This window comes from Microtus pennsylvanicus, chromosome X, assembly GCF_037038515.1.
Source record: "Microtus pennsylvanicus isolate mMicPen1 chromosome X, mMicPen1.hap1, whole genome shotgun sequence".
Lineage (NCBI taxonomy): Eukaryota > Metazoa > Chordata > Mammalia > Rodentia > Cricetidae > Microtus > Microtus pennsylvanicus.
The window spans coordinates 115,017,849-115,039,490 of NC_134601.1; the positions used below are offsets into that span (position 1 = coordinate 115,017,849).

At 39.2% G+C, this 21,642-nt stretch overlaps 1 protein-coding gene across 6 annotated transcripts in view; it reads left to right on the forward strand.

Moving 5' to 3' along the window:
- Window positions 1–21,642, forward strand: part of Rps6ka3 (ribosomal protein S6 kinase A3) — a 123,664-nt gene that overhangs the window by 97,397 nt on the left and 4,625 nt on the right. For all 6 annotated transcript variants that reach the window (XM_075958289.1, XM_075958291.1, XM_075958290.1 and 3 more), the window contains 5 exons: window positions 1,239–1,328; window positions 3,703–3,861; window positions 4,649–4,810; window positions 6,959–7,035; window positions 8,125–8,242. In XM_075958289.1, coding sequence (XP_075814404.1) covers window positions 1,239–1,328; window positions 3,703–3,861; window positions 4,649–4,810; window positions 6,959–7,035; window positions 8,125–8,242 — 606 coding nt within the window. The remainder of the gene's footprint in view (window positions 1–1,238; window positions 1,329–3,702; window positions 3,862–4,648; window positions 4,811–6,958; window positions 7,036–8,124; window positions 8,243–21,642) is intronic.

Sequence of the window (21,642 nt, forward strand, 5' to 3'; positions counted from 1 at the left end):
CACCTTACTAGACCTGGATAGAGGTGGGCGGTCCTTGGGCAATCCCACAGGTCAGGGAACCCTGATTGCTCTTCGAGCAGATGAGGGAGGGGGACTTGATTGGGGGAGGGGGAGGGAAATGGGAGGCGGTGGCGGGGAGGAGGCAGAAATCCTTAATAAATAAATAAATTAAAAAAAATCTAGCACTTAGGGCTGGAGAGATAGTTTAGGAGTTAAGAGGCCAGACTTCCCTTGCATTGGACCTGGGTTTGTTTCCCAGTACCCACATAAGTAGTTCACTGTAGTGTATAATTCCAGTTCCAGGAGATCCAACACCCAGTTCTGATCTCCGAGGGCTCGTACACATACGTGGTAGACATACATGAAATAAAATCATTTTTTATAAGAAAGATAGCACTTGCTGCTCTTCCAGCAGACCTAGGTTTGAGTCCTAGAACCCACATGGGAGTTCACAATCATCTGTAACTCCAATTCTAGAGACTCCAACACCCTTTCTGGCCTCAGTGGTCACCAGACATATATGTGGTACACAGATAGATATACATATGTAGGCAAACACCTATTCACATATAATTTTAAAATGTGTGTGCATAGTACTTGAACATACTAAAACATTCAGAAAAAAATTAAGCAACTGACATAAAAGAGTTAAAAGACTATGTTAATATTTTATTTTAAAGAGCTTTATTATTAACATACTTTTAATCCCAGCACTCAGGAGGCAGAGACAGGTGGATCTACGAATTCAAGGTAGGTCCTGGACAGACAGGGCTATACTGAGAAACCTTATCTTGAAAAAAAAAAAGCAAATTCCATTCAGTAAGCAGATGCTAATGACGGGATTACAGACTCATGCATCTGTAAATTATCTGTATTGATAGGAGATTAGAAGTTCAATTCTCAAATGTTTGAGAAATAAATTCAAGGGTAGAAAAAGTGATGTGCTAACTTTATTTTTGATAATTTTTCTTGATACTTTTGAGTTTTCAGTAAGTCCCAAATTTACTACAAACTTGCCTTGTAGTGACCTAGTAGGAATGTGTCAAATGGTTAGCCTTATTGGCCATCTATATAAAGACTAGTTTTCTAATGAAACAATCTGGCTAAGTAGTTAATTACTACTGACTGGTAAATGGCTTATATGTACATTGTTTACATGTGATGATACTTAAGGTCTATAACTATAAACATTGAAGGTTGATGCTCATAAAATTTCATTTAAAATGTCTGCCTTTTAGATAATTGATAAAAGCAAGAGAGACCCAACAGAAGAGATTGAAATTCTTCTTCGCTATGGACAGCATCCAAACATCATCACTCTAAAGGATGTAAGTAGATTCTTTAACAAAGATCACTTGAAGCAGTTGTCAAACTCATATTTGGGATATTTTTCAAATACTATGTGGTAGACAAAGCTTACTTCAGAGTGGACAGCTTAGAAAGTAAATTTGAGTGGATGAAAGAGGAAATTATTATCTTAAGCAAAGTCTCTGAGACTTTGAATGACAAATACTACATAGTTCTCATATGAGGATCCCAGTGTGTGTGTGTGTGTGTGTGTGTGTGTGTGTGTGTGTGTGTGTGTGTGTACAATTGGGGGTATATATAGGTCATGAAACTAGAAAGGTGACCATAAGAAGTTAGGTAAAGTTATCTTAAGGGAGATTTGAAAAGTGCTCTTAACTGAGAGACAGCAGTTAAGAGCACTTGTTGCATTCCCACAGGACCTAAGTCCAATTCCCAGCACCCGCATCAGGTGGCTTACAACCAACCACCCGTGATTCCAGCTTCAGGAAATCTGATGATTCTGGCTTACTTAGGCACTAACAGTCACATTCATGTGCAAATATACACATACTTAAAAATAAATCTCAAAAATTAATAATAAAACTTTTAAAATATGTAATTAATTTTCTGCTTTTGCTTTAAAAAAAATTTTTCTGGGCAGTGGTGGTGCACTCCTTTGATCCCAGCACTTGGGAGGCAGAGGCAGGCAGTATCTCTGTGAGTTCGAGGCCAGCCTGGTCTATAAGAGTTAGTTCTAGGACAGCTAGGACTGTTACACAGAGAAATCCTGTCTCAGAAAAAAAAAACAAAATGAATAAATAATGTATTTTAACATTAGTGCTTATAGCATGTGAATTTGAGCATGTAACTCTCAATATTCAATATTGATTAGTCTTTTTGAAGACTCCTTTTTTTTTGGTTTTTTGAGACAGGAACTAGCTCTTGTAGACCAGGCTGGCCTCAAACTCAGAGATTGGCCTGTCTCTGCCTCCCAAGTGCTGGGATTAAAGGCGTGCGCCACCACCTCCCAGCCTTGAAGGCTCTTTAAACTGTCCTCCCACCTGCCTTCCTCTGTAGCAGTTTTTTTTCTTTGCGTTTTTCTTTCTTTCTTTTTTTTTTTTTTGGTTTTTCGAGACAGGGTTTCTCTGTGGCTTTGGAGCCTGTCCTGGAACTAGCTTTTGTAGACCAGGCTGGCCTCAAACTCACAGAGATCACCTGTCTCTGCCTTCTGAGTGCTGGGATTAAAGGTGTGCATTACTACTGCCCAGCGCTCTTTAGCAGTTTTTATATTTGTTTACACACCCTATGTTCTGGCCATGCTTTATTTGGGATGTAGACGTTTTAGAGCATGCATGCCTCATTTTCTACTAGTACTCTTTGAATGTGTAGATCCTGAAGTAGGAATATCATTTCCTTTATTTACCTAGTTGACTGCCACAACTAAGACTTTGCTACAGGCTGCTTCCTCCCAGGAAGCCTTTCATGCCCATTACCACCAGAACAAATGAGGTATTCTTTACTTGGGATATCCTGATAACTCTTTCTCCTGTGGCTTTTATTATAGCTGAATATTGACAAAAGTATCCACTTCCCAAGTAATTAGTCAGCTCTCTCTTGCTGCTAGTGCACACATAGACTCAAAGGCTATCTCTCTAGATGTTGGCAAAACTCTTATTTTCTCAGAATAATTTGTCTTACATAACGAATGTTGACTAAGCCAGGTGGAGGCAGAGGCAGGCAGATCTCTGTGAGTTCAAGGCCAGCCTGGTCTACAAAAGCTAGTTCCAGGACAGGCTCCAAAGCTACAGAGAAACCTTGTCTTAAGAAACCAAAAAAAAAATGTTAACTAAGTCATATTAAATGTGAAACTATTCACTGTAAATGACTCTTTAACATAATCTCCAGAACTCCTGTATTGGTTTTGTAGACAGAAGTTTTTGCCCCACCCAGTCCCACAGCCATTCAGGCCCAAATAAACACAGAGGCTTATATTAATTATAAACCATTTAGGCCTATTGCTCAGGCTTATTACTAACTAGCATTTACAACTTAAATTTACCCATAATTCTTGTCTTTGTTTAGCCACGTGGCTTGGTACCTTTTCTCAATAAAGCATTCTCATCTTGCTTTCTCTGTGTCTCTGCCTTTCCTCTTCCCAGAATTCTCCTTGTCTGGTAGCCCTGCCTATACTTCCTGCTGGCTACTGGCCAATCAGAGTTTTATTAAACCAATATGAGTGACAAATCTTTACAGTGTACAGAAGCATTCTCCCACAGCAGGTTTTTCACAAATTTTTCTTTAATATGCATTTTTTATTTCTTTCAATATAGTCACTCATCTTTAGTATGTTTAAGAGTAATTTAGAGACATACATAGAGCTTCAAATAATTTTTGTTTCTATTTTAAACTTTATAGGTGTATGATGATGGAAAATATGTGTATGTAGTAACAGAACTTATGAAAGGAGGTGAATTGCTGGATAAAATTCTTAGACAGAAGTTTTTCTCAGAGCGAGAGGCCAGTGCTGTCCTGTTTACTATAACCAAAACTGTTGAGTATCTTCATGCACAAGGGGTAAGTCTTTTGAGCATAATTTATGCACACACATATTCATATATACATTCTTTTTATTCAAGATAAAATTGAAAATATAAAAGTAATAGAAAACTGTAATGAGCTTTATCATCCTGCTTTTCCTTTACACAAACCTTTTGTATTGAGCCCGAAGTACGTTGAAATCTTAGCATACTTATATTAAGTTGTTAATGTCTTTCAAGAAAAAGTTAATAATATCTTTGGACCTGTAAAACATAGCACTGTGTATCCTTGGAAACCAGGCCCTCTTAAAATTATAAGCAGAAAACGAGAATGGTGGTTTGAATCCACATAAACGAGTAAAGCCAAGTTCTCACCTAAGTAAGTGATCTCGTTGTTTTCTCCTGCATACAAATTTTAGTAGATGATAAAAAAAGAAAAGAAAAATACTAATATTTTTTAAAGAATGAAGTCTGGAAGAAGGGAGAAATGGGAAATAAAGAGGAGGAGAGAATATAATAGGGAGAAAATTTTGCTTTCTTAAGTATTTTTGTGTGTTTTTGGTGCATATCCACATGCATATAGATTATGGAGGACAACATTGCTGTCATCCTCAGGAATACCATCTGTCTCCTTTGGGTCAGGTTCCCTCACTGGCCTGAAGCTCACCAATTAGGTGCAACTCCTAGCCGATGAGCATTTTATAGTGTTAGGATAATGCACTCATCAGCTTGTTAGGTACAGTTTTTGACAGTATGAGAATAAAGAAATTTCAGTGAGTAAATGTATTGTGTTAACATAAATCTCTAATTTGTATTTCAACTAGGTGGTTCACAGAGACTTGAAACCTAGCAACATTCTTTATGTGGATGAATCTGGTAATCCAGAATCTATTCGAATTTGTGATTTTGGCTTTGCAAAACAGTTGAGAGCAGAAAACGGTCTTCTTATGACTCCTTGTTATACCGCAAATTTTGTTGCACCAGAGGTAATTGTGAGGAATGTGCTTTCTGTATTTGGGTATATTTAAGAACTCATTTTATATCTTTAATATAGGATGGTAATTATTGTTTAATTGAAGAATTACAGAACTGATCATTGAAATAAATTACCAGCCCTTTGTTTTCCTGTTTAATGCTTCAATGATATCAGATTGCCTATAGGAGAAAAATTTAAATTCCTTTAGTAGGATATTGCAAAAGCTCTTTGTTTCTCTTGTATCCTCTTCCTGAAGTTCTAGCCACTTTTTACTCCTTTGCCTATCATTAACACTATTTTGTCCTCCTGTTTTGTTCTGAGACTGGGTCTCAATTCTGTACCCAGCCTGGCCTTGAACTTGCAGTTGATCTACCTCAGCCTCACAAGTTCTGAGATTACAAATATGAACCACACAAACGTACAGCTTTGCCCTTTGCTTCTTCTTTTGACTGTTTTCTGCCTCCCCTTTTTGCCTACTGACATCTTACTTGAAGGTTCAGTACAAACTAGCTAGAATTAATTGGAACTCAAATTTGATGGAGGGCTTTCCTAACCTATAGGAAGCTCTAGATTTGATTCCCAGCTCCACAAAAATAAATAAACCATGTTTTCATCTCAATATCAGAGTCTTTATTAACATTATTTTGTTATAATACTTAAGTTGAATTGTTAACTATTTATATATGTTGATTTCCCCTGCTAGATTCTACTTTTTAAAGAAATTGATCTTTTTCAAAATTTATCATAGTTCATGTCTGATAATAATCAATGAAGATGATTAAATGTTTTAGTGAATCAAATAATCATGAATTAGTAGTTTTAGCAACTGTATCATCTATATGAGGTTGCATGTGTTCTTAAAATATTGTTATTTGCCAGGCGTGAGAGGCATGACTGTGATCCTAGTACTAGGAAAGCAGAGTATAGGATCAAGAGTACACAACCTGCCCTGACTATATAGGAAGTTTGAGGCTAGACTGAACTATAGAGTGAAATTCTAGCTCAAAAAGTAGACTATAGTCATTTCTATAGCCCCATTCAAAATAGAAATTTATTAAGAAAAATGTCTCAAGTATGGCAGCACAGACACCTCTATCTAGTTACAGCACTAAGGCAGAGAGAGAGACAGGTGGATCTCTTTGAGTTCTAAGCCAGCCTGGTCTACATAGTGAATTCCAGGAAGAACTACATAGTGAGATTATGTCTTAAGAAATATGTAAAGAATATTTACCTTTGATTTGTTCTGTATCCTTCTTTGTACCCACAGCAGTACATAATAAATGTAAATAAAAATACCAATGTTAAATTCATAAATGTATATATGAGTAATTTAACAGCAATACATTATAAATGTAAATAAAAATACCAATGTTAAATTCATAAATGTATATATGAATAATTTAACATAATGTACATAAGTGTATATAAGAATATTCTAATATTTGATTACCACACATTTTATTTGATTACCACACGTTTTATTTGTTAATCATATTTTATTGAAGTACTTATTGTATTGTTTTGGGAAATAAAATTCTGTTTAATATCCAAATATATGTATAAAAACATTAGAAAAGCTGGAAAGATGACTCCAGTTAAGAGCACTTGCTGCTCTTGCAAAGGATCAGCAACTAACAGTCACTTGTAACTCCACTTCCATGAGATCAGACCCCTCTCTTGGCCTTTGTGGTGCACATACACCTGTGTGGTGGGATACACAGAAAGATATAAATATTGGGGCTGGAGAGATGGCTCAGCAGTTAAGAACATTGCCTGCTCTTCCAAAGATCCTGAGTTCAATTCCCAGCAACTACATGGTGGCACACAACCATCTGTAATGAGATCTGATGCCCTCTTCTGGTCGGCAGCCATGCATGCAGAAAGAATACTGAGAATACTTTATACCTAATAAATAAATAAATCTTTTAAAAAAGATATAAGCCAGGCAATGCTGGTGCACGCCTTTAATCCCAACACTAAGGAGGCAGAGCCAGGCGGATCTCTGTGAGTTCAAGACCAGCCTGGTCTACAGAGCTAGTTCCAGGACAGGCTTCAAAGCCACAGAGAAACCCTGTCTCGAAAAACCAAAAAAAAAAGATATAAATATTATTTTAAAAAAGATATTAGTGTGGTAATAATCATCTTTTACTTTTTCTAGGTTTTGAAACGACAAGGTTATGATGCTGCCTGTGATATATGGAGTCTTGGTGTCCTCCTTTATACAATGCTTACTGGGTAAGTATGTACCATAAGCATTTATTTATCAATATTTTATTTAGATTATGTAGGCTTTTTAAGTTCCTATATTGTAATATCTTTCCATGTTTCTCATACTAATATATAGTATTATAATTATGTATATAATTAGAGCTCTATAATTATATTTATAGGTTTATCTTTTTTTAGAGTTCCCTGTTGTTTTTTTGTTTTGGAGACAGGATCTCACTGTATTGTCCTGGCTGGCCTAGGACTCATTATGTATATCAGACTGGCCTCATACTCAGAGAGATCTGCTTGCTTTTTCCTCTCCAATGCTGGGATTAAAGGGTTATCCCCACACCTGGCTATAGTTGTGTTTTTAATGTCTTACAATCTTAAATTAATTTTCTATACTTTTTTTCTGATTATGTAATAAAAATACAGTTTTATATTATCCTAGACTGTGTCATAACTTAAAATACATATAATATTATGTATTAAGTCTGTCATAGGGTTTTATTGCTGTAAAGAGACACAGTGACTATGGCAACTCTTATAATGTAAAACATTTAATTGGGGCTATCTTAGATTTATTCCCTTACCGTCATGGTGGGAAACATGAAGGCATGCAGGCAGACTTGGTGCCTTCTACATCTTTTCTTTTTCTTTCTTTTGGTTTTTCGAGACAGGATTTCACTGTGAAACAGTCCTGGCTGTTCTGGAACTAGCTCTTATAGACCAGGCTTGCCTCGAACTCACAGAGCTCTGCTTGCCTCTGCTTCCCAAGTGAGAGTTCTGCATCCATTGACTGCAGGAAGAGAATGAGACACGCTAGGCCTCTTGAGCTTCTGAGACCTCAAAGCCTGCCCCCAGTGACTCACCTCCCAATAGTGCAACACCCTATGAGCCTGTGAAGCCATTTTCATTCAAACTATCACAAAGTCTAATTAATATAACATATTATTTTCCTATGGAGCTTCATTTTACTGTCTTTTATTTACTTTGATAGACTCTAATAAAATATTACATTAACTGAACTATTCAGAATACTTTTAGAAACTATAGGTAAATGAAAACATTACTAACTATAATATGTATTGACATTTTAACTTTATTATAATCTAGTTACACTCCATTTGCAAATGGTCCTGATGATACTCCAGAGGAAATATTGGCACGAATAGGTAGTGGAAAATTCTCACTCAGTGGTGGTTACTGGAATTCCGTTTCAGATACAGCAAAGGTACGTGTGACTTCTGTTGTGGAATATTTCATCACACTGTGAAACTCCAAGACTGTGTAAATAAAATTTACTTTGGATCAGGGAACTGAACCAGTGACTAGTTGACAGGAATTAGCCATGGAGAGAATGGAGGAACCAGGAATACGGAGAGACACACAGGAAGGAATGGGGAGAGACTTAGATCTTTTTGGTTTAGGACAAGTGAAGAGATGCTTCTCTTGCGGGATCTCCAGCCAAAAAGAAAGATCAGCTGGTTGCTCCTTTGCTTCTCTGATACAGCAGGTTTTCACCACAACATCTGACTTCCAAGTTTTCATTGGTAAATATAACGATAGATAGTTAAAAACATACATTTGGTAGCCAAGGTTGAGCCAGTGCCAGCAGACCTGAAATCCTCCCAGGCTGCAGTCTGAGCAGCAGGGGGAAAGCTAGGCACACCTGATCGTAATTAGTTAAAATATCAGTAGATTCAGGAGCGGCTGCTAAGCTGACAGAAAAACAATAGACTTCCATCTACATGATTGTTTCATTTTGTTCTGTTACTGGGCTAGGAATTGACCTCAAGACATCATATATGTTAAGCACACATTCTACCACTGAACTGTTATACCTTCAGCCATATTAGAGACTTTTTGGCCGGAATATTGGGGTGCTTAATGTGTGTGCATGCTTGTCAGTAAACAGATAGATGTGTTTGCAAAAGGATGCGGAGCACAAGGACATGCAACTTTGAGTTTGTTTGCTTTGTGATGGGTTCTCTTAGCAATCTAGGACTCACCATTTAGGGCTATACTGAGCCCCAGAGATCTACCTGTCTCTGCCTCCCCAACTCTGAGATTATAATGCATGCAGCAATGCTCAGCTTTTCCTTTGGGTACTGGGAGATTAAACTCAGGTCCTCATGCTTGTACAGTGTTTTAGTTTGTTTCTATTATTGTGATAAACAGTATGACCAAATCAACTTGGAGAGGAAAGAGTTTATTTGTCTTAACACATTCTGATCACAGTTCATCATTGAGAGATGCCATGGAAGGATGTTGAGTCAAAAACTGAGGCAGAGTCCATGAAGGAATACTGCTTACTGACTTGCTCTCCATGGCTTGCTCAGCTTTCTTTCTTTTTTTTACTTGATATTTATTGAGCTCTCCATTTTTCTCTGCTCCTCTCCCTAACTCTCCCCTCCCCCCTTCAACCCTCCCGCAAGGTCCCCATGCTCCCAATTTACTCAGGAGATCTTGTCTTTTTCTGTTGTAATAGGAGCGGCGGGGCTAGCTCTAGCTTAGAAATAATTACACAGAAACTGTATTCTTTTAAACACTGCTTGGCCCATTATATCTAGCCTTTTCTCGGCTAACTCTCGCACCTGGACTAACCCATTTCTTATAATCTGCTGTAGCCCACGAGCTGGCTTACCAGGAATGATCTTAACCTGCGTCTGCCTGGAGTGGGAGAATCATGGTGACTCCCTAACTCAGCTTCTTTCTCCCAGCCTTCTGTTCTGTTTACTCCTCCCACCTATGTTTTAACCTATGAGGGCCAAAGCAGTTTCTTTATTGCTTAACCAATGAAATCAACAGATTGATATATGACACTCCCCCATCACTTCCCCTTTTTCTGTTTAAACAAAAAAAGGAAGGCTTTAACTTTAACATAGCAAAATTACATATGGCAAAACAGTTATCAAGCAAGAATTACAGTTACAATATTTATATCTATTTTATCTTTTATCATAACTAAGGAAAACTATAACTATCTATTCGTTCTTCAACTCCTTCAAAGACTCCAGAAGGATATAATACTACCTTAGTAAACCAGAACTAAGAAACTTCAAACTCTAGAAATAACAGAGACATCTCGCTGCCTGGACAGTCACCCAAAGTTCTTTTGTACCGTTGGGGCGTCCATCTTCAGCTTTCAGGCCCATAGTATCCAGCAGACATTTTCATCAAGCAGGAAATTCCAAAGACAGTTCAGTCACTTTCTGCTGTGTCCTGCAGAATGTCTTGCAGACTCTTTCATGAAACAGGAACCCCAAAAGACCATCTCACCTTTAGGCAAGTTTAGCAGTCCTCTCTCTGCGGGTTCTTTGTGTCCAGTTTATGCATCAGTCCAGGCAAGAGCAATTTCTTGCCCAAATGGCTATCCAACTCCATAACGATCCTCTTCGATGCCCATCTTCCTCTCGAAGTAGATTGGTGCTGCCAGGAGCAGACGTGTCTCATTGTCATGAAAAGTCCTAAGTTATTAAAATATTTTAGATGCCATATTCTGCAGCCTTTGAGAGATATGAAGAATGCCTATCTGAAATATATCTTTATATATTTAGAAAATCTAACTAACATGACTACAAGCTTTACTATTATCGATGATTATCCATTAATAACCTATATTTCCTATTATACATTACATTTTAAATGAACTACACAATCACAATACCTTAATCAATATCAGAAATACATATACATATAACAAAATTGACCTTAAAATCCACACCAATGCAAATTACTCATACCTATATCATTTCCCCCTTTAAATGTTAAAGAACATTTATAAACAATATTTTGGGAACATGGGCACAGTTTTTTCTCTCCAAACTGCTTCCTGCTGAATGGGGGCGTCATTAATTAAGTCTTTCATGGTATAACCTGTGTGCCAGGGTCATCTCAGTTGGCAGTTGAGCGAAGTAATTTTTGAGGGTGTTACAGCAACCTTTCAGGAGGGCGTGGTCTATAATACCAAATTGGAATAGAAGAAATCCACAGGGTCTGGTCCTCTGTGAAAACAAAAGAAGACCTGCTCCAAAGCATCATATCCTTAGACCCAAATTTTGAAATCGTAATACCCTTATATCCATTCTGGTTTAGCTTGGCAGCCCATGTAATGAAATGTCTCTCTGTACTTAGCTCCTTCACAGTCAAAAATTTTAAAGAAAACACAATGTACATAATCCAGACTCTCTGTGAATTTTCCATTTTACGTGGCTTATTTTTTTATTTCTTTTAATCTCTAACTATCTGTACTCTGTCTCTTTAAAGACTTTACCTTTTTTTCTAAACCATTAATTTTATTTGTTATATTCTTTTTCTTCTCTCTCTCAAGCCTATGTACATTCATCCAACAGTGTGGTCTTTTATGTCTGAATTTGTTTTATTGTGAATCTGTAACATTTTTTTACTATCCAGGAGCATTTCTTAAAATGTTAAGCCGTTCTTAAAAACCTAAGTTGCACCATGTACAGGTAATACGGTACCGCCTGTGTCCTGCCCAGTTGAAACCTTAACTGCGCTGTTTTTACAGTAATTACGGTAGTTCCTGCCTGAGACCAGCACAGTTCAGCATGGCGGAGCTGAGCAGCTCCTGCCTCAGAGCCATTTGGTGCCCCTGAGCCACACACAGTTCCAAGCACACAGCAGTCCACATTGCCATCAAGCAAGCCGTAGAGCTTTACTCCAAATGCTCCATTCAAAAGCTCTGTCTCCCACAGGGGCCAGACAGAGATCGCAATGGCGGCACAGCCCAGAAAGCTGGCATTTTAAAACAGCCAGTTTTTTCCTGCTGCTGAGTCAGGACAATTTCTTTGCAGCACGCAACCCACAAACAGCAAAAAGCTGTCTTAAATTCTCTCTCTCTCCTTTTTAAGCCCTCTCAGGTTTTACATGGAGTTCATTAGCACGTTGGGAGCCACTCTGTTGTAATAAGAGCGGTGGGGCTGCATTCCCAGCACCCGGCCGCCCACATGGCTAGCTTTACCCGAAATAATTACACGGAAACTGTATTCTTTTAAACACTGCTTGGCCCATTTCTATCTAGCCTCTTCTTAGCTAACTCTCTCACCTGGACTAGCCCATTTCTTATAATCTGCTGTAGCCCACGAGCTGGCTTATCAGGAATGATCTTAACCTGCGTCTGCCTGGAGTGATCATGGTGACTCCCTAACTCAGCTTCTTTCTCCCAGCCTTCTGTTCTGTTTACTCCACCCACCTATGTTTTAACCTATGAGGGCCAAAGCAGTTTCTTTATTGCTTAACCAATGAAATCAACAGATTGATATATGACACTCCACATCATTTTTCTACTTTCTACTTCCCATGTAGATTATATCTGTGTAAGTCTCTCTTAGTGTCTGCATTATTGTCTAAGTTCTCTGGGATTATGGTTTGTAGGATGGCTTTCTTTACTTTATGTTTAAAAACCACCTATGAGTGAGTACATGTGATAATTGTCTTTCTGTGTCTGGGTTACCTCACTCAAAGTAATGTTTTCTAGCTCCACCCATTTTCCTGCAAAATTCAAGCTGTCCTTATTTTTTTTTCTGCCATGTAGTACTCCATTGTGTAAATGTACCACATTTTTCTTATCCATTTTTCAATAAAGGGGCATTTAGGTTGTTTCCAGGTTCTGGCTATGACAAACAAAGCTGCTATGAACATAGTTGAGTACACACATCCTTGTGGCATGATTGAGCATCCTTTGGATATATACTCAAAAGTGGTATTACTGGGTCTTGAGGAAGGTTGTTTCCTAATTTTCTGAGAAATCGCCACACTGACATCCAAAGGGGCTGTACCAGCTTGCATTCCCACCAGCAATGGAGAAGTGTTCCCTTTACCCCATAACCTCTCCAGCATAAGTTGTCATCAGTGTTTTTGATCTCGGCCATTCTTTTGTTTTTAATTTTTTATATATTTATTTATTATGTATACAATATTCTCTCTCCATGTATGCCTGTAGACCAGAAGAGGACACCAGACCTCATTACAGATGGTTGTGAGAGCCAGCATGTGGTTGCTGGGAATTGAACCCAAGTCCTTCGGAAGAGCAGGCAATGCTCTTAACTGCTGAGCCATTTCTCCAGCCCAATCTTGGCCATTCTTACAGGTGTAAGATGGAATCTCAGAGTTGTTTTGATTTGCATTTCTCTGATGACTAAGGATGTTAAACATTTCCTTAAGTGTCTTTCAGCCATTTTAGATTCCTCTGTTGAGAGTTCTGTTTAGGCCTGTACTCCATTTTTTTATTGGATTATATGATCTTTTGGTGTCCAATTTCTTGAGTTCTTTGTATATTTTCGAGATTAGACCTCTGTCTGATGTGGGGTTAGTTGTAGTGAGGCAGAGCGGCGGGCTGCTTCCTGCCGCCTGGCTAGTTTAACCCCTGAAATAATTACACAGAAATGGTGTTCATTTAAACACTGCCTGGCCCATTATATCTAGCTTCTTCTTGGCTAACTCTCACATCTTGCTTTAACCCATATCTAGTAATCTGTGTATCACCACAGGGTCGTGGCTTACTGGGAAGATTCTAGCCTACATCCATCTCAGGCTGGAGAATCATGTTGTCTGCCTCACTGCCTTCTTCCTCCCAGCATCTAGTCCTGTCTTCCCCGCCTAAGTTCTGCCCTATCAAAAGGCCAAGGCAGTTTCTTTATTTGACCAATGAAAGCAACACATAGAAAGAAGACCCTCCTACACCATTTCCCCTTTTTCTGTTTAAACAAAAAAGAAAGGCTTTCATTTTAACATAGTAAAATTACATATAAAGAAAAAACGTTATCAAGCAAGAATTACAGTCACAATACTTATATCTATTTTATCTTTTATCATAACTAAGGAAAACTATAACTATCTATCTATTCTTCAACTCCATCAAAGACTCCAGAAGGATATATTATTACCTAAGTAAACAAGAAGTAAGCAACTTCCAAAACTCTACAAATGACAGACATCTCGCTGTCTAGACAGTCCCCCAAAGTTCTTTTGTACTGTAGGGGCATCCATCTTCAGCCTACAGGGCCATAGTATCCAGAGACATTTCCACGAAGCAGGAAATTTCAAAGACAGTTCACTTTCTTCTGTGTCCTGCAGAATGTCTCTCAAATTCTTTTATAAAACAGGAACCCCAAAGGATCATCTCACCTTTTGGCAAGTTTAGCAGTCCTCTCTCTGCAGGTTCTTTATGTCCAGTTTATGCAACAGTCCAGGCAAGAGCAGTTTCTTGCCCAAATGGCTATTCAAACTCCATAAGGAGCCTCTTCAATGCCCATGTTCCTCTTGAAGTAGATTGGTGCCGCCAGGAGCAGACGTGTCTCATTGTCATGAAAATCCCTAAGTTATTAAAACATTAAATGCCATATTCTGTAGTCTTTGAAAGATATGAAGAATGCCTGTCTAACTGAAATATATCTCTATATCTAGAAAACCTAACATGACTACAAGCTTGACTATTATTTATCATTATCTATTAACCTATATTTCTTAATTATACATTACATTTTTAAATGAACTACACAATCACAATACCTTAATCAATATCAGAAATACATATACATATAACAAAATTGACCTTAAATTTCTATCAATAAAGCAAAATTTATACGAATGTAAATTATTTATATCTATATCATATCCCCCTTTAAATGTAAAAGAACATTTATAAACAATATTTGGGAATATGGGGATAGTGTTTTCTCTCCAAACTGCTTCATGCTGTGTGGGAGCACTGTTAATCAGGTCTTTTATGGTATAACCTGTCTGCTAGGTTGATCTCAGTCGGCAGTTGAGTGAAGTAATTTTCTGAAGGTGTTCATGGTGATCTTTCAGGAGGGCATGGTCTATCATGCCATATTGGGATAGAAGCAGTCCCCAGGGTCTCATCCTCTGTGAAAACAAAAGAAGAACCTCTTTTCCAAAGTATCATATCCTTAGATTCAAATTGTGAAGTCAAGATAGCTTTATAATATACATATTGGATTAGCTTAGCAGACCACACAATAAAATGTCTCTCTGTATTTAGCTCCTTCACAGTTAAAAACTTTAAAGAAAACACAATAATATACAGAATCCAGACTCTGAAAATTTTCTATTTTTACATGGCTTATTTTTCTTTATTTCTTTTAATCTATAACTATCTGTATTCTGTCTCTTTAAAGACTTTACCTTTCTTTTCTTTTCTTTTTTTTATTGAGAAAAGGAAAAAAAAGTTTCCGCCTCCTCCCAGCCTCCCATTTCCCTTCCCCTCCTCCCACCCTTCTCCCCTTCCCCGCACTCCTCTCCCCCTCCTTCTCCAGTCCAAAGAGCAGTCAGGGTTCCCTGCCTTGTGGAAAGTCCAGGGTCCATCCCACTCCGTCCATGTCTAGGAAGGTGAACATCCAAACTGGCTAGGCTCCCACAAAGCCAGAACATGAAGTAGGATCAAAACCCAGTGCCATTGTCCTTGGCTTCTCATCAGCCCTCATTGTTCGCCATGTTCAGAGAGTCTGGTTTTTTCCCATGCTTTTTCAGTCACCTTTTTTTAAGGCATTAACTTTATTTTAAGGCATAAACTTTATTCTCTATATTCTTTTTCTTTTCTCTCCCAAGCCTACGTACACCCATCCAACACTGTGACCCATTTAGAGGTCTTCTATGTCTGAATCTGTCCTATTGTGAATCTGTAACTCTTTACTGTCTTGAAGAGCTTTTAAAATGCTAAGCTCTTAAGAATCTAAGCTGAGACAATCCCAGGTCAAATACAGGTACTGCCTGCTTGCCCCACTCAGTCCAACATGGTGGAGCTACTTGTGCCTTTGAGCCATGCGCACTGGACCTCTAGCATGGTGGAGCTGCTCTGGATGTTGGCTCCACCTCTCACCAATTTCAAAATGGTGAATGTATCATTTCTGCTAGCTCTGGGGGCGCCAGGTAGGAGCCACACTCATCAGCTTAACTCAGAGACTGAGCATGCAGCACATAAACTTTCTTTCTGAGTTACAGCAAAATTTGCCATGCAGAGCACTGTGCAGCCTGGAAACATCTCTTTGTATGGCGGCAAAAATCTGCTATGCTCTCCTGCTTGTGCATGCCTAGTAGACCTGATTCCGCTGCCTGCCCAAGCCGGGAGCACAGAGCCATTTGGATGGTTTCAGAATACTTTTCTTGCAGATCCTGAGCGGGCAGAGAAACACCCGGGTCCCACAAATATCATTGAAATGCTTTATAGCCAGTTTGCACTGGTGGCACAGCCCAGGAAGCCGCATTTTAAAATGGCACTGCTTTTTTTCTGCTGCTATTGCTGAATCATGAAATGTCTCTACAGCACACCCTCGCAAACAGCAAAAAGCTGTGTTAAACTCTATATTTGTGTCTAGAATTCCTTTTTAAGCTCTCTTAGGTTTTACGTGGAGTTAGTTACCATGTTGGAGCGCCACTCTGTAGTGAGGTGGAACTGCTGGCTGTGTCCCGCCGCCCAACTGGCTTACACCCGGGCTGGCGGGCTGCTTGTTGTCCTGGCCACCCGGCTAGCTTATGCCCGAAATAATCACACGGAGATCTGTATTAATTAAATTGCTGCCTGGTCCATTAGCTCTAGCCTCTTATTGGCTAACTCTCACATCTTGATTCAACCCATTTCTAATAATCTGTATGTCACCACGAGGCTGTGGCTTACCGGGAAAGATTCAGCATGTCTGACCTGGCAGCTTCATGGCAGGCTCTCTGTCTCTGCCTCCTTTCTCCCAGCATTCTGTTCTGTCTACTCCACCTATCTAAGTTTTGCCCTATCAAAAGGCCAAGGCAGTTTTCTTTATTCAACCATATGCAACACATAGAAAGAAGACCCTCCTACACCAGTTAGTGAAGATCTTTTTCCATTCTGTAGGCTGTCATTTTGTCTTGTTGACCATGTCCTTTGCTTTACAGAAGCTTTTCAGTTTCAGAAGGTCCCATTTATTAATTGTTTCTCTCAGTGTCTGTGCTGCTGGGGTCATATTTAAGAAGTGATTCCCTGTGCCAATGCACTCAAGTGCACTTCCCACTTTCTCTTCTATAAAGTTCTCAACTTGCTTTCTTATATAACCCAGGACCATCTGCCCAAGGATGGCACTGCCCACAATAGGCTGAGCCCTCCCACACCAATTAAGATGTGGGGGTTGGAGAGATAGTTCAACAGTTGGGAGCACTTTGTTGTAGAAGACCTAGGTTCAGGTCTCACCACCCATATAATAGCTCATAATCATATATAACTCCAGTTACAAGAGACTCTGGAAGCCCCAGGCATGCATATGGTGTATGTACATACATACAGGCAAAACACTCATACACAAAATAAGTAAATCTAAAAATTTTTTAAAAAATGTTCCATAGACAGGCCCACAGACCAATCTAATGGAGGCAAATCCTTAGTTAAGGTTCCCTCTTACTGCCAGGCAGTGGTGGTACACTCCTTTAATCCCAGCACTCAGGAGGCAGAGGCAGGTGGACCTCTGTGAATTCGAGGCCAGCCTTGTCTACAGAGCAAATTCCAGGATAGCCAGGCTGTTACATAGAGAAACCCTGTCTCAAAGGAAAAAAAGAGAGAGAACACATCGGCCTGGAGAGATGGCTCAGAGGTTAAGAGCACTGACTGCTCTCCCAGATGGTCCCAAGTTCAATTCCCAGCAACCACATGGTGGCTCACAGCCATCTGTAATGAGATCTGGTGCCCTCTGCTGGCCAGCAAGCATACAGACAGACAGAACACTGTATACATAATAAATAAATATTTTTTAAAAACTTTTAAAAAAGAACACAAAAAATTTCCTCTTCCCAGGTGACTGTAGCTTGTGTCAAGCACTGTGCTGACTGAACTAACTCCTATTACAAACTTTTGAGAAAAATTATTTGTCATGTTTCATGATGAAAAGAAACACTAACAGAAGTTTTGTTTGTTTGTTTAAAAAGTAATGCGTTGACTTGGTATTACCAAATATCTTGAACTCACAAAGGACCATTTATCATATTTCTTTCCTAAAAAACATTAGTTTGCCTTTATTATCTGTATATATTATAAATCTTTGATTTACTTATAAGCATTTTGAATAATAATGATGGTAATCTTTATGATTTCTCTGTCTGCTGTGTGCCTCACACTGCACTTGACCTCATAAGAATCTTGTAAAATAAGCGATAATATCCCCGTTTCACAGAGCGAAAGCAAGGACTAGAGTTTTTAGTATAAACTTGTCTATAGTTGTACACTAGGTACATGGAAGCATTTGAAACTCTCACTACAGAGTACTTGTTCCCTAAAAGAATTGTACTATCTCCTCATTTTGATGTATTATGAAGAACAGGTAACATCCTTACCGCAATTCATAATGGCCTGGTTGCTGGAGATCATTCAGAAACCCTTGGCTCTAGAGTGGCCATTCTTAAACTAACACTACTTTCACTTAATTCAGAGACTTCTTTTTATGGAAAAAAAAAAGGAGTAAACTTTTCCGCTTCAAAGGAGAAAAATACAGAAGAGATTGAAGAAACATTGGTAAAAATGCTCTCTGATTCTCCTTAGAAATGGAAGCTTGGCTGGCCCGTGGTGGCGCACGCCTAATCCCAGCACTCAGGAGGCAGAGGCAGGTGGATCTCTGTGAGTTCAAGACCAGCCTGGTCTACAGAGCAAGTTCCAGAACAGGCTCAAAAGCCACAGTGAAACCTTGTCTTGAAACCCCCCTCCCCCCAAAAATAGAAGCTTGAGTTGAGGTAATTGTAAATAGAGTATATCCCAAAAGTTCATAGGTTCTTTTGATGTAGAGCAGGAAGTTCAATTAGCCAGTTGAATTGATGTTTAGAAACATGGCTTTTAATTGTGTTTAAAATTAGTCTGTTAGACTGAGTATGTAGCTTGGCAGTGGAGCGTGTGCTCAGGAACCATGAGGCCCTGGGTAAGATTTCTCCCACACCAAAAATAAAAAAAAAATGTTAGCCTTTGTTTTTTCTAAGTGTAAAATTTGTCAAGGATGATACTTTATTTTTCTAGATACCTGTTTCCTTTCTAATTCTTCTTATTGAGCACCTGAATGTGCTTAAAAATTATAAAGTCTAGTGCTCCAATGTGGAGCACCGGACTGAGCTCCCAAGGTCCAAATGAGGAACAGAAGGAGAGAGAACATGAACAAGGAAGTCAGGACTGCGAGGGGTACACCCACCCACTGAGACTGTTGGGCTGATCTAATGGGAGCTCACCAAGGCCAGCTGGACTGGGACTGAATAAGCATGGGACCAAACTGGACTCTCTGAACATGCGGACAGTGAGGGCTGACTGAGAAGCCAAGGACAATGGCACTGGTTTTGATCCTACTGCATGTACTGGTTTTGTGGGAGCCTAGGCTGTTTGGATGCTCACCTTCCTAGACCTGGATGGAGCGGGGAGGACCTTGGACTTCCCACAGGGCAGGGAACCCTGACTGCTCTTTGGACTGGAGAGGGAAGGGGAGGGAGGGGGGGGGGAATTGGAGGCGGGGAGGAGACGGAAATTTTTAGTAAAATAAATAAATAAATTTAAAATAAATAAATAAGATTATAAAGTCTGAAGAGAAAAAATATAACAAAGATAGTATTCTTTATCTCAGAGACCTCACAGTCTGGCAAAGAGACAGCCCAAAATGTGCAGTACAGGAATTACTATAATAATACAGTTTTTGTGCTAAAAAAGATTACAGATGATACTGGACAAGAAAGCAATGGGGGAGGTTTCCAGGCAGATGAGGAGGTTATAAAAGTTGTATTCTATCTCATGATGAGGGAGCTCAGTACATGCCAGTTAGGTGGTGATGGGAGCATGAGAACAGCAAGTACCTCCAGACTTGTCATTTGGTTGACTACTACAGCATGCACAAGCAAAGATGTCTGATGAACCTGAATTGTAAATCGCTTTGTGGCTCATACTTAGGATTATTGGTGGGAGGGGGGACTACCACACTAGACAAGCATGGTAGTGCACATGCTTTTAATCCCAGCACTCAAGAGGCAAGTGTAGCTCTGAGTTTGAGGCCAACCTGGTCTACAGAGAGAATTCCAGGATAGCCAGGACTATATGGAAAAGGCATCTCAGAAGAAGAAAAAAAGGAAAACTACTAAGCTGTGTGCAGTGATCAGATTTTCCATTTTGAATTTCATAGGACAGTCATTTTCATGCATGGAGCCTGCCACAAACTGTCAATATCACATATGAGGTCATATGAAGAAATATTACCAATAACCAGAGTATTAGAACTTACACATCACACGCTTTTTCTAGTCAATTAACACTAGTTGATCTCTATTCCTTTGCATTCATTTGCACTCCAAAATGCTTTTTTGGTGAAAGACGAGGATGGATACACACACACACACACACACACACACAGCAAGAGAGACAGAGACAGACAGACAGTTAAGACACCTGATTGTAAGCATCATGTAAAACTACATTACCCACAAGTGGAAAAAAGGATTATGTCGATGTAGGTGTGTCCTTTCAAAAATAAGTTGCCTGAGTCAGGTGGTGGTGGCGCACGCCTTTAATCCCAGCACTTGGGAGGCGGAGTCAGGTGGATCTCTGTGAGTTTGAGACCAGCCTGGTCTACAAGAGCTAGTTCCAGGACAGGCTCCAAAGCCACAGAGAAACCCTGTCTCGAAAAAAAAAATAAGTTGCCTGTGTGAACATTGTAAGTAGTTTGGGTTACATATGTCTATGAGAAGAGAACAGGACCACAGCTGCCCTTTAGTGAGTATTTACTTGCAAAGCGCTCTGCTAACTGTTTGGTTTGCATTGTTTTCCTTACAGCTCACTGACCTAAGATTATGGGTATTACTTGTAAGGTTTTATAAATTTCAGATCATTAAAGGTGAAGACCAAAATTATAGCAGTTACAGTGGAATCTGAGGGAAATGAAAGGAAAATTTAGAAGGCAAAACAAACTTCATAGTTTTATTGAACATAAACATAGCATACAGTCCACAATGCCACTTCAGGCAAATGTTAAGAGTGTCTTTCACCAAGTGTTTGGATACATAAGAAGCTTTGAGATTGGCAGTAGTTGAAGATTTGGCATAATGAATTTAAAATGCTTATATAATATAATTATGAGATGTTTGGCCATTAGGCAACTGTCCACATAGCTGTAGGTCTTAGAAATCTGTGGTGAAAAAAAAAGAAGTCTGTGGTGGAGTTTAAGGAGTTGACATCATCTATAGTAGCTAAATTATGATTATTATTATTATTAATGAGATTATCAGAGCATAGTGATAGAAGAACCAAGGGATTTCAGCAAAATGCTTCCATTTAAAGAGAAAGCTGGGGGACTGGAGAGATGGCTCAGAGGTTAAGAGCACTGGCTGCTCTTCCAGAGGTCCTGAGTTCAATTCCCAGCAACAACATGGTGGCTCACAACCATCTGTAATGAGATCTGGTACCCTCTTCTGGCCTGCAAGCATACATGGAAGGAATGTTGTATACGTAATAAATCTTTAAAAAAATAAAATAAAGAGAAAGCTGGGCCTGGTACAGAGAAATATATAGCTCAGTGGTTGAATTCTTGCCTAACATGTGTAAGGCCTTCCCCAGAATCGTGAGGGATAGAAGGAGGGAGGGCAGGCAAAGTGAGTAGCCATTGAAGGGTTAGCAGT